Raw genomic sequence first — 13,829 nt, 5'->3', positions numbered from 1 at the left:
AAGTAGCGCCACACGACGGTAACCAATACGTCTCTGTTACTGTGAAAAAGAAGAAGCTGTCTTTTACTCTTATCGGCGTCTACCTTTCCCCAACAAGTCAGTTTGATAGAAAAAGACTGGAATATATTATGGCTGCTACTCCCGGTCCTTGGATAATAACAGGGGACTTCAACGCTCACCACCATATATGGGGAAGCTCCAGGATAAATTCGAGGGGCAGGTCACTAGTATCCTTTGCATCAGGCCACAACCTGTGTCTTCTAAATGACGGAAGCCCGACATTTCTGCGAGGAACTAAGTACAGTAGCTGCCTTGACTTGACTTTGGTGTCACGTTGCCTGACTTTGAGCGTGCAGTGGTTCACTGATATTGAAACCCATGGAAGTGATCATATACCGACCTATGTGAGAATTGATGGACTAGACGCCACATTACCGGTTGTTTCTCGCCAAATCGACTGGTCAGTCTTTCAAGATCGCGTAGAAGACACATGCAAGACACATATTGCACGCAGATTAGAAGACATAATTGCGGACGCTATGCAAGATTGTACACGCTGCTTCACACATCCATCAAAGCGTACAGAGAATGACATTGAATTGGAAAGGCTTCGTGCACTACGTCGCCGAGCTGAAAGGAGGTACAGGCGCACGAAGTCAATTCTTGACCTCAGGGAAGCTCGGCGCATGCAAAAGAAGATCAGACGCCGTATGGATAAGCTAGCGAATCAAAGATGGAAGTGTTTTTGCGACTCACTAGACCCCCGCAAGCCATTGTCCTGTGTATGGCGTACCCTACGGAGTCTTTGCTCAAGTCCCCAGCAACGACACCCATTCAACGCCCTTGCTCTCTATCAAAACCGCTGTGAGATAGACGTCGCAGAGGAATTTTGTGCGAACGTCGCCGGCGGCGCAGTTTTAGTCCCTGACATGGCTCTAGGCAACATCCCCGGCCCACGAGATGCAAGTATGGACGCTCCATTCTCTATGGAAGAGCTAGAAGCTGCTATGGCGCTCTGTAAGTGTTCGTCTTCACCAGGGCCCGATGGCATAACGTATACTGCTTTGCGCCACCTAGGCAGAGAAGCACGAAGAGAACTCCTCAGCATTTTTAATAGTTCATGGCAAGATGGTGTCGTCCCACAGGAATGGAAACGCAGCCGCCTGGTACCGCTTCTAAAAGCAGGAAAGTCACCGCTCGAACTGGCATCCTATCGGCCTATAGCTCTTGCCAGCTGCGTCGGGAAGCTCATGGAACGTATGATCCTCATGCGTCTCGAATGGTACCTTGAACACCACAAGATTTACCCTGACTCTATGGCGGGATTTCGACGGGGTCGTTCATCGATTGACAATGTCATCGATCTAGTAACATCTGTGGAACAACAAAAATATCGGAAGCGATTATCAGTAGCACTCTTTCTTGACGTGAAAGGCGCTTACGACAACGTTTTCCATCAAACCATTCTAGACGCACTTTTGACAATTGACCTAGGAGGACGAGTATATCGTTGGGTCAGTAACTACTTGACACAAAGGTCCTTGTTCGTACGAACGGAAGATGGTCCGACTACCGACCACTACACATGCCGAGGCGTTCCCCAAGGTGGTGTTCTAAGCCCTATTCTTTTCAACCTCGCGCTTCTTGGGCTGGCCAAATCCCTACCAGAAACAGTGAGTGTTTCAATCTACGCCGACGACATCCGCATCTGGACATCAGCGGTCACTCGCCTGCAGGTTCGCGCACGGCTACAGAAAGCAGCAACGCAGGCATCTGACTACCTTCACGCACAAGGCCTTACCATCTCAACAGAAAAATGTGCGATAGTCGCTTTTACGCGAAAAGCGATGAGTCCTTATCCGGTATGCATCAATGGTCAGCCTATCTCCTACAAGAGAAATCACCGGTTTTTGGGCGTCATTGTAGACCGAGACCTCACTTGGAGCCCTCATGTTGCCCACTTAAAGAAGAAGCTCACATCTATTGTTCACGTTTTCAAGTTTATCGCCGGCAAAACATGGGGATCGTCAGTGGGCTCCATGCTACAGTTATATAGAGCACTGTTCATCAGATTCCTATGCTACAGTTCCCCCGTGCTTGCTAAAACATGCAAGTCAAATCTTCGAGAACTTCAGAGCGTGCAGGCGCAGGCACTACGTGTTTGCCTAGGCCTTCCGCGCAGCGCCTCAACAGCTGGAACCATTGTAATGGCTCAAGACCATCCCATCACGACTTATATTAGTACCGAAACGCTTAGAGCCCATGTTCGTCATGTTTCACGGATGCAGTCAAGCTCTCTTGCGTGCCTGCCGGAACGACGACCACAGGCGCCCTTCTCCAACAAGGTCAACATCCATCGTGCCTCCTTACTATCGGGTTTCACACCCTCTTCACGTTCAACCTCAGCTTTGTGGTGTTTAAAACAACCTCAAGTGCGTCTTACGGTTCCAGGAATAAGAAAGAAGACCGACCTGCCTACCTTGGCTTTGAAGCAAGCAGCTCTGGATTGTTTGCACACTTTCTACTTTGATCGAATACACATATATACGGATGGCTCTTCCACTCAGACCAGCTCCACCAGCGCAGTGGTTATACCATCACGATCACTAAGCATCCAATACAAGATTTCTCATTTGACAAACTCGACTGGTTCGGAGCTTGTTGCCCTCCGAGGTGCCATTGATTATATTAATAACCAACCGGCTAATCGGTGGGCTATATTCTGTGATTCCAAGGCAGCCTTACAATGTCTTCTGGCATCTCTTCGTCGCGGGTCATGTGAACAACTCGTGTCGGAGATACGAGAAATGCACCATCTCATGATCGCGAAAGGACACGACGTCGTGTTTCAGTGGCTGCCTGGTCATTGCGGTATCTCCGGCAACGACCTCGCTGACGAAGCTGCTAGAAAAGCACACGAAGGAGCAACCCTTGTTTCAATACCTTTATCGCGGACCGACGCAGCCCAACACTTAGGCAAGCTAGCGCACTCTTTGACATTGGAGAAGTGGCACACATCTGAATTCACTCACCATCGCTTGCATTCCCTCGATCCCTCTATGCAACTGCGGCTGTTACCAGGTCTTCCGCGAAATGAGGAAACAGTGCTGTGCCGCTTACGTTTGGGAGTCGCATTCACAAATGCTTATGCATTTCTGATTGGAATGGCTGATAGCGCCGAGTGCAATGCCTGCGGTGTCGAGGAAACCATAGAACACCTACTGTGCTACTGCCCATCTTATGAAAACGAAAGGCAAGACCTCTGCACAGCTCTCAATCAGCTGGATGGGAAGCCGTTCACCTTGAAGAAGATCTTGGGACCTTGGCCTCGCATATCGCAGCTACAAAAGGCCACAAAAGCGCTGCTGCGGTATTTGAAAGCGACCGGATTGAGTGAGCGCCTGTGATTCGGACTGAGTGACCGACTGATATCTCCAGTGGACTTTCTCTTCTTTTCATCTTGCCGTCCCCTTTTCCCTTTCCCCAGTGTAGGGTAGCCAACCGGGCTCAGTCCTGGTTAACCTCCCTACCTTCCTTTTATCATTCTCTCTCTCTCTCTCTCTCTCTCTCTCTCTCTCTTGTACAATCGATACTAGCATAATCATGAGGATGCGTTCTAGCGATAAAACAGAAAAGCAAATGAAAGGTAAGTGTTTTCAGGCGTTCGTATAAAGAAAGAAAAAAAGACGCGCACTCGTGGCGTGAACCCCCAGCTCTAAAAAGACAAATAAATAAAAAAAAAGAATTGAGAAATCTGTGATGTACCCTTTACCTCCATCCATTGCATTACGTTCATTATTATTTTCAAGTTCTTTCTATTTCTTCTTATGCCAGGCTGATCATTGTATTACGCATTATTTTATGTGGCTTATAATCAGCTGGTATTTTGGTGTATTAGCGTAAAACCACCTGTTTAGGTATTAATGTAAATTTTTGCTTTAGGATGGATAACTTTTTTGTACGTCCGGCAAGGTTTAACGCGACCCGGGCTCAGGTCTCCCACGGGGGAACGTCAAGGCCCTCCCTCAACACCGCCTCACGGGCTTGCTGGACTGCCCACATCTGGATTCCGAGTTCTGAGCTGCGCAGAGTGGTGGCCCACTTCGACGACAGGGTCACCGGAGTAGCTGCCATCCCTCCTATAACTACACTGCACTCCCACAGCATGTGTTTGAGTGTTGCTGGTCCTTCCTGGCACAATTTGCACGTGTCGTCCTTTTTGCTTTAGAATCACGTTTTTCATCGTATTATCGTCCACAGTGGGTCTGTGCCATTCTTGGGGGAGTCAACATGAACATCATCTGGAGCACCATGTTTGACACGTGGAACGGTCGTTGCAAATCCCCCACTTAGCAAGTTTAGTTATAACTGAGAAGACTAAAATTAGTCAATTTCGCGAAAACAGCAGTGCGACAAAAAAAACAAGAACAAACGTGCGATGCTATTTCCTAAGATGTTTACGTCCATTTTACTACCTGGCAAGCGAGCGGCTCGGTTAAAGAAGAACGCACAGTCCAACTGAGTCGCAGGGAGGAAGATGAAGGCCGTTCCCTCGTGGGGCGCGGCTGACATCTTGCAAACGCCGGAATACAGCTGACCACCGGGCTGGATTCCGTGTCGTCGTAGGCAGCGGGACACACCGGATCGAGCTCACACGTAAGTCCCGCTCATAAGAACGTGTACGGAAACTGCAGTTGGGTGTGTGGACAGGCACGGGCGTCTTTGGACGGGCGAAATTCAACTGCCAGGCACATTGAGGCGCCAGTTTGCTCGCCCTAAACATTTTCACACCCTTATGTATGTATATACGGGGTGCTTGGTTTGTCCCTGACAACCTCACCTTTAAGTGGCAAAACCGAATCGTCTATTGGGACGTATGAAACTATTTTCTGGCGACGTTCTTGCGGCAATTATACATGACAATAGCTGTGACAGACGACGTAAAATCTGCATAAAATTAACTTTACTAGCTATCGCTTTCGAACTCTCGGGCCAAATATTCCAGTGCACGCCAGGTGGTCAGAATTCCCAGACAACTTTACGCTCTCCCATCGCAAGTGTTGTCATAGTTAACTGTTGTGTACAACAATTTTATGTTAGCCTTTACGGATAAGGGCGTTAGCCATGGGACGAACCAGCAAACTTAAGGACGTAAAACTTTTAGAGTGTAAATGGCACAATCGCTAGAATGTTTTTCGCCAAATCGTCCTTCCTCGATAAAGCCGATATGCTCGTTTGCAGGTAAGGTGGGAAAGGTATCGTGAACTTAAGCCATTAGAATCGCGCTCGACGAAGAAGGACGCCACAATGGCACAAGCTTCATGTTTTCCCAACTGATTATTCGCTGTATGGTCTATGGGTGACCACCACGCATGGACGTAATTGTACCGGTTGGTTGAGCGAAACTGATCGTTCTCGACAAATGCGCACTTGTTATTCGAGCAATTCATCATTGTCACGCCGCCGCTGCCATTGCTCTGTCATTGCTTTATTGTGATACGCTGCAAAAAATCCTTTGCAAGTTTTAATCTGTTTGCCGTTTATAAAGCTTTTATATTTAGTAAATGATTTTATTATATTGCGTTGGAACGCACGCTCGCTCGCGACCTTGTATATATTTTTTTGCCCTGTGTAAAAAAAAATGGCTGTGGCTTAGCTAAGGTTAAGCCCAGGATGCGAAGCATACTAGCCTTTATTTTAACGCGACAGCGTTAAGGAGCTCTTGTCGCAGAAAAGCCGGTGTCGTCGGCGTCGGCTCAGGCGTGCGGCGCTTGCTCAGGCGCACATTTCGTTGTCGCGCCGAACGCTGCGTTGCTCGACGATCGCCGCGTCCGATGCGGGGCGCGTAGTCGCTGCGCCGTAGCAAAGCCACCTAGAAACAGTCTCTGTAGCACGCCGCAACCTTCGCTTCTCATTCCAACGAGCAGATCTGTCTCCAGGAGGCATCTCACCTCGTGAGTGTCTAGCAGAGGCAAGCGCAGCTGCTTATATACCGCCGCGACGCCGCGAGCGACGGCGCGAGTTGGAGCCCCGTTCCTCCTCTGTCGTGACTTCACGGTGTCACGTGGTCAGCCTTGAAGGCGACGCCGTGAGCGACGGCGCGAGTTGGAGCCCCGTTTCTCCTCTGTCGTGACGTCACGGTGTCACGTGGTATTGAAGGCGACACCGCCGCGCCTGAGGAGCTGGGTTGAGCTCTAGTAATATGCTTCGCATAAAATATTTACTACATTACACTACACTTTATGGTGCAGTACTTACTCCCATTGAAAGCGCTTTGACACAGTGGCACATTAATGCACAGCAGATTCACAGATGGACCAGTGTGCACGCCGTTGAGAAAATGAGTGCCTATGGGGGCCACGGCCGTAGTCAGAGCCCTTTGAAACCACCGCCGCAGCATCTGAGCGGTTATAGAATTCAGCTGCTGAGTAAAAGCTGGAAGACGCTTAAGTTTCGCCTTTAAGAGCGGAACGCGACATCATTGAAAGATCCCCGACTGCTTCTCAGGCTTCCCAGCAACTGCAGCTTATGTAACGATAATGTTTACCAGGAAACGCTGGTGGCGAACGCTGTATGCACGAATGCGAGATTTCTGGTAGAAACGCGGCCTCTTGCGTGGGCTGATCCCTGAGGTATTGCACAGCCGCGCCAAAAAAAGTACAATATTTCCAAATATCTGTTATTTTTTCGCATTTTTAATATTTACGTCTGAGAAGATTTAACATAAAAGACATGCGCTGTCGATGTTTTGTTCCATGACATTTGTTTGTGGGCTGTCATTCTCAAAATTCCGAGGCAAAGCTTTGTAAAGAAAGTAACACAAGGTATGAGCAACTTTAGTGATAGAATGTCGTGTCAATATAACTCGCATACAGCGCATGTCATATAGCAAGGCGTGGCAGATACATCTACCTAAGTATGTACGGAAATTTTAGCTCACGGACAACTCCGCCGACGCCGAAGCCGACTGACATCGGATTTTCTGCGACACGGGGTCCTTAACGCTATCGCTTTAAAGAGACCCGTGTTTAATACCCGGCCCTGGTGGCCGTATTCCGACACGGGTAGCATACAAAGGCACCCGTGTCAGAATAATGCACGTTACAGAACCATCGGTAGCCACAAACTAAGCCCATGCCTACGTCGCGTCGGCACTCGTAACGTAAGGTCCCTTGAATATAGAATTCTTCGGTTCGGAGTGCCACTTGCACAACGCGTCTTAATGTTAGCGGGTCGCCCAACACACGGTATTGCGGTTTATGTGCAACCGTCAAGAGTAAGAATGCCGCGTCACTTGGATCGGCACAATCGGATAGGTTCTGGAAGTTTCCGCCTCCCGACGTCAAGGTGTACAGTGCGTGGGCTATACTATATCGCATGTTAGCTACTTTTATGGTGCGCGCTCCTAAAAAGCGCAGCAGTCAGTGCCACTTTCCTGCTTAAAGGCCTCCTGCTTACCTTAGTAAAGGAAGCCTTCATTGCTGAGACCATCTTATGTCACTCTGAAAGCTTCCTTACTGAGGGGCCCTCGGTGAAGGCCTCCTTGCGTCAGAGTTAGGTTGCTCCTTATGTTGCCCATGGTTGCTCCATGCGTCCTTACGCTGCCCCTAGCCTTGAACGAGCGCTTCACCTCTCTGCTGGCGAACGTGGTGATTGCTTGCGCACGCGTGCTGTCGCCCGCCTGCGGAGAAGCACGAGCGCGATGCCAGGTGTCAGCGTTCTTTTCAGTTGCACGTTGGGCGTAAGTGGCGTCTCGCAACACCAGCGTGCTAGTGTTGCTGAACATATCAAGTTTTGCACTCGACTGCGGTGGTTTCTCGCGTTGAATAAACAAAGCTGGAAGAAAGCATCCACGTGTCTCCATATTAGCAATTCAATTTAATGATTATGTGACCGTCCAACTTTCTTTTTATTGAATAAAGGCGTTCGTGTAACGCTTATAAGAGATGCACTCGAACCCAGGCGTACGGCAGCCGTTCTTTACGTGAGGACGGGCGAAGGGAGCTTTCAGAGTACGCTTGCTTCCTCCGTCGGTCCTTCGCTGTAAGGAGGCCTCACGCAATGTTAGGAAGCGGTATCTAAGGAAAAGAACGTTTCATTGTTTGGCCCTTAATCATCATAATTTTGGTTGCCTTTCAGGTTAGGTTACGGTGCCACAGGAGCGTTATGGCGTCAAAGAGGGTCTTCGATCCCGCCGTGCACTGGTTTCCGGAGTTGGACAGCCGCACACGAGGATGGCCGCTCGTCGGCAATCCAATCCCGCTGATCGCCATCTGCATCCTTTACGTCTACGTTGTCAAAATTTTGGGTCCCAAGTGGATGGCCGACCGAAAGCCCTTCGAACTGCGCGCCCTCATGGCCATCTACAACCTCGCACTCGTTTTCTTGAACAGTTTCTTCGTCTGGAAATTCATGAGGCACGGCTACATCGCCAAGGGCTACAAGGTCATCGGCCAGGGCGTCGACTTCTCGACCGACCCTCTCACCATGCACATCGTCCACCTGACGTGGTGGTACTACGTTCTCCGCCTGGTCGAGTTCCTGGACACGGTGTTCTTCGTGATGCGCAAGAAGTACGCCCAGGTGTCGGCGCTGCACGTATTCCATCACGTAGTGGTCGCCTGGAACATGTGGATGAACGTCACGTTTGGTGGCCAGGGTCAGACCATGTTCGTCACCGTGGTGAACTCGAGCGTGCACGTGATCATGTACACCTACTACTTCCTGTCGGCGCTAGGCCCGGCCTTCCAGCGGTGCATCTGGTGGAAGCGTTACCTCACCCAGTTGCAGCTCACCCAGTTCACGGTCGTCTTTTTGCACAGCTTGTCCTATCTGCTCTACAAGGAAGACGCCATCCCGGGATTTACACTCGTCATGACCCTCGAGGCAGTGGTGTTCCTGGTGTGGTTCCTGTCGTTCTACAGCAACGCGTACCGCAAGGGCAGTCGCAGCACGCTGGACATCGTCTCCAACACGGCGGTCGCGGCAAAGGAAGCACTGGCCAAGGTTGCCACCTCTTGCTGCCCCGAGTCGCTGGACGAGAACAAGGAGGAGTGAGCCGCACTGACGCGGGCCCACCATGTATGGCGAATCCGCTGAGAAGTTCCGGGTGGATGCAACGGTAGCTCACAATGCATAGACCTTACTCGCTGCATAAGAAGTGATCAAATTAGCGGCAGAAGAAAAATCGAATGCTTCAAGCTCGCCAGCACTTGGTTGCACTACGGCTGCCAAAGATATTGCTATACTTGTGAGCCTGTTGCAGAAACCCCGGAACTTTTTTTTTTTTCGGTTGTCCCCAGGAATCTAACAAACAGCCTCCCTTCACTTATTCTGTGTGTGCTTTTGCGTCTTTTTTTTCATCGTGTGCGGTCTCAAACTGAAAGTGTCACGCGAAGCGGCGTCTGTGGCTGTGCCCATTGTGTTGTGAGTAAAGACTGAGGAGAGTGCAAATATTGATCTCGTGGGTATTCAATTCCTGGTATCATTCGTTCGGTCCGTATTGTTTCGGCAGTGCCGTTGTATTGTTTAAAATTCATTAACAGCGAAGCACGTCTATCATTAAAAATATATTACAGTACTTACGATGGACTCTAGAAAAAAAAAGCATCGTTGAAAACAACACGCAGCTACCCTTAAGATAACCGTTTTCACCACATAATTGGCAAATGTAAACTTATGTGCTCTAGGGCAGAGCAGCATCTGTGCACAGTACGTGGTGAAGGGTGATAACCCTCATGTCAATGTGCTTGTTAAAGTTAAAAAGTATCGTTTAATTCTACTGAAAAATTTACTCACATTTTTGCATGCACTGTATTGAATTAATGATACAAAGTTGTGCTTCGTATGCCCGACGTTCAGTTGACGTCGCTCAAATCCTCGAGCATTCACGCAAAGTTATACTTACGGCTGAACATTCTTGAAAAAGCAGCATGATCTCATAATGGCTTCAGTAGAAAATGCTGCGTGTCTGCAGAGGCAGCACTCTCATTTTCGCAAAAGGTCACCGTTGCTGGCGCTCGTCCACAAAGAGAATGATCTCGCAACATACTGCCCTTCGTGCGCGCCATCCATGTCACAAGAGTTCACCTTAAACTATATTAGCGATTCATCAGCAGCATTGCGCAGGCTTGCGTGCCGCTCGCTGTTGGACACGCAAGCATTTAAAGCCGACAAGCGAAATATTTTTTGTACGCCTTTATATAGAACGATAAGAACCAGGCGAAAAAGATTATACACTGAACAGTACCCACAGTGACAAATAATTTTGGGTAGTCACCCTTAGAACACAGCATGCACAGGCATAACGCAATGTTCGCGATGAACTGGACCATCTGCAGTGTCGTGAGGTGCTTCTTCCACCAAAGATACTTCCGGTAGCGCGCCCCAAGAGCGGCCAAAAAGTAATATGTGTACATCACGACATGAACGAAGCAGTTGAGGCAAGTGCCAAACATGGATATCGGTTGAAGAGCATAGTTCATGTTGAGTCACATGTCCCAAGGGACGATCAGGTGGTGAAACACGTGCAAGCCACTCACCTGCGCAGAGAAAAAAAAGAGGCCATTTTCGAGAAGCCAAATGCTCGTCGCTGTTCCTGCGTCTGATGTCAACCACAGCAGTGCGGTAGCTTGGTTCGAATAGCAAGCGGCGTTTTGACATACGTATAAGTGCCAACAGAAATTGGAATGAACGGTCGTTTGGAAGTTTTCATGGTGTCTAACTCCACGTACCCTGTGCACTTTTTACTTATATCAAGCATATTCTGAAGAGGCAAGTAGGCGTTCCGTGGTTACCGTTACCACGGCCGTCATTGGCCGAATTAAATTCTTTTAGACAACAAACTCTTGCCTAATAATTGAAAGAGGAGTGGAAAATGGAGATCTGTAAGAAACGCGGAGAAACAATAAGAATTCGCAGTTTGATGGAAAGACTCGTGGTTTTCGCCAAGACAGCAGCCGTCATCCTTGATCAACAAAGATGACCGCAATTACTTTGACAAAAACAAGTTGTCCTAACCTACCTTTTTAACTAGTTCCTAAATTTTATTTCCGCTGCAAAACACAGTCGTGGTTCACCTTGAGCACCATAGTAGAAATGATGTAAAATATCAACTACCTCAAATTGACCGGAGGATGCTCATCAAATGCGTATTTTGCGCGCTCACTACATTTGTGAAATCAAATGCTCTAACATGCTTAGGTCCGCTCCATCGTCATCCGCAACCGCCATCGTCGCCTTCGTGTACTTATTCCGAAGCTTGAATTCAGGATACCGCGCGACATCCAAAGGAGCCGCACAAGCCTTCCACATTGGTTCAGACTTGGCGTAGCCTTTTTCCCCAATGATATCGCCGTCTTATGGGCTGTGAGGACAGCCTGGACTGAGAACTGCGCCTTACTGGAGAGTATAGACCATGGGCTTTGTGTGTGCCTACTGTAATTGCGGGAAAGACAATTGGTGGGAAGATGTTCGGCACGCATCTAAAACCAGCCCTTTTCGGAAAGCCTTCTTTTATGCACAAGGCCAAAATATTCCTCGTGCGAGCATATGAAAGAAATTGTAGTTTTTTTGGGAGCACAGCACGGGATATACGACTGCGGTAAGAGTTTTCAGTATATTTAGAAAATTTTTTTTACCGATTCATGCCCCTTCTTTTCATATCGTCATCATTTTCGCTGTCTTTCTCTCCTTTTGTTGCCCCTACCCTATACCCAACGCCTAGTAGCAGGTTGGAACATAGTATCTCAGACCGAGCTCTCAGCTTTACTTTAATAAAGCATCTCTCTTTCTCTCTATTTCTCTCTCTATTTTCTCTCCCTTTCTCGTGCTCTCTCTGAGAATATGCAGTTTAGATGCTATTACAGTAATTTTTTTTCTTATAAATGCGCCACAAATAGCTGCAGAAATAATAAGAGACAGGTCGGCGTGAGAGGGGCCTCTATGGCCTGCTACATAACCTTGTCGTACGGGGATCGGAGGAATGAACAGTGATAGTGTAGATAGATAAGAAAGGATATAATTAGGAAATCAATTTTTGTTTAATTACAACAATACTGCAGGCTTGAAAAGGGTCCTTGCAGGATGAAATACGACGAAAATTGCCGCAGGCGGACAATTCTTCGCGCACTGCACAAGCATTTTTCTATATAGTGCTTCACTGCGGACAAACCACAGCCCCAAATCAGCAAGGTACACGCTTACCTGGTCAGCCTTCTTCCTGAGCACAAAGAGCGCGGTGTCGCACATCTCGAACACCCTGAACACAAGGAACCACCAGGACAAACGCAGAATCTCGAGGCTGCAACGGCGCTGACTTAGGTCCACATCTTGAAGGATGTGGTATTCACAGTCCCAGTATGCCAGCTTCATGAATTGGCACCCAAAGAACGCACTGAGCACAGCCGCGGCCATGTTGTATACCAGCAGAAAATTCGTGAGAGCAAGCGGCTTGCGCCGCGCCATGCACCAGGGCCCCGCGACAGTTACAAAGTACAAGTAGGCCATGCTGATGATCAGCATGCCCGCTGGGCTTTCTACCAGAAACCAGCCTTCGGTTCTACGATCTCGCTCGGGAATCCAAGAGTTGCCATCGTAGCGACGGGAGGAAGAAGCTGAAAGCATCGCAACAGAAGTCACGCCGATATTTTTGTTTCAGAAGATTCCCTCTCGAATCAGCGTCTAGAAAGAAAAATGTCACGGATGTTGCAAAGTTCTCCGGAGTGCCAGCGCGCGTTCCGAGAAGTCCCCTCCAGAGCTCTCGCGGTTCACTGAAGCCTTGAGGAAGCTCCGTCTGCGCTTCAAGAAGCCGGACAAGGTTACGCAGTCCTTTCTCTTACCACGTGTTCGTGAGCGAGCTTCAACGAAGCTGAATTGACAGGTGCGTCAAGCACAAGCAACTCTTTCGCTCGCTTAGAGCCGAGATTGGGCAAACGAGGTCGGAGATCAAGAGCGAAGTTGGTCAGGAAGAGCGTCATTTGCGAATGTGACTGTTTTCGCTACCAGCGAGTAAATAGGCCCTGGCGTACGCCAACGTTAGCGGTGAAAAGTATGCCACCGATGAGTACAGCAGCTGCTCCCGAGCCCGTTGAGGTTCGGGTTTGCGGAACAGGGACACTGACACAGATCTATCAGAAGCGCGGCCTGTAACACATGAGGGCCGGCCTATTAACCTGAACAGCTTCGGTGCTGTCATCATTTTTGAAGCTGCATCCAGCGTGGAATTACCGAGTGAGAGTATTCATGTGGACCCAAGAGAAACCTAATGAGTAGAAGAATACTTGCCTTTGTTAGTGTTATAACAATTGAAATGGCAGTGAAGAAACGGAAACCATCCAGATAGTTTCTTGGAAACTTGCCGACAAGGTCATCTTAAAAGTACGGGCAGCTGGGCGAGTTCATGTGGTAACATGATCAAACAGCGCCGAAGACGAACATCATCGGAAGAAAAACAAAACAAGACAACCTACTGTTTTGTTTGCTTTTTTCGTGTTTGTCTTTGGCGCCGTTTCATCACCTTGCGAGAAGGGAAAGGAATCCACCAACTATAGTGTGGCTACGCCTGAATAGTACAGTAAATTTTGTTGCTGAGCAAGTTGGTTCACTAATAAGAAAAACATAATAGCGCTACAAGGAAAAAAAATACTTAGGAAGGAGAGAGAAGAAACAAACAGTTAGTGCCTGCTCTGTTTCTTAGTTCTCCCTCTTTCCTAAGCCTTTCTTTCCTTGTAGCGCTAATACATATTCCTTAATATATTAGGAATAGGAGTCGAGTCATACCAGTCGCAGATGACGTCTTTCTTTTTCTTGTTTTCAGCACAAACACTTGA

General features: G+C 48.5%; 1 protein-coding gene and 1 pseudogene across 1 annotated transcript; one reads left to right on the top strand and one right to left on the bottom strand.

The window, feature by feature from the left end:
- Window positions 1-4,499: 4,499 nt before the first annotated feature.
- Window positions 4,500-9,459, top strand: LOC135898742 (very long chain fatty acid elongase AAEL008004-like). The gene is made up of 2 exons (XM_065427871.1): window positions 4,500-4,656; window positions 8,140-9,459. The coding sequence occupies exon 2, from the start codon at window positions 8,167-8,169 to the stop codon at window positions 9,055-9,057; it is 891 nt and encodes a 296-aa protein (XP_065283943.1). The 5' UTR covers window positions 4,500-4,656; window positions 8,140-8,166; the 3' UTR covers window positions 9,058-9,459.
- Window positions 9,460-9,685: 226 nt separating this feature from the next.
- On the bottom strand, window positions 9,686-12,414 carry LOC135898812 (very long chain fatty acid elongase 7-like; annotated as a pseudogene).
- Window positions 12,415-13,829: the final 1,415 nt, after the last annotated feature.

This window comes from Dermacentor albipictus, chromosome 3 (genome assembly GCF_038994185.2).
Source record: "Dermacentor albipictus isolate Rhodes 1998 colony chromosome 3, USDA_Dalb.pri_finalv2, whole genome shotgun sequence".
Lineage (NCBI taxonomy): Eukaryota > Metazoa > Arthropoda > Arachnida > Ixodida > Ixodidae > Dermacentor > Dermacentor albipictus.
This window is presented reverse-complemented; position numbering and strand designations above follow the sequence as displayed.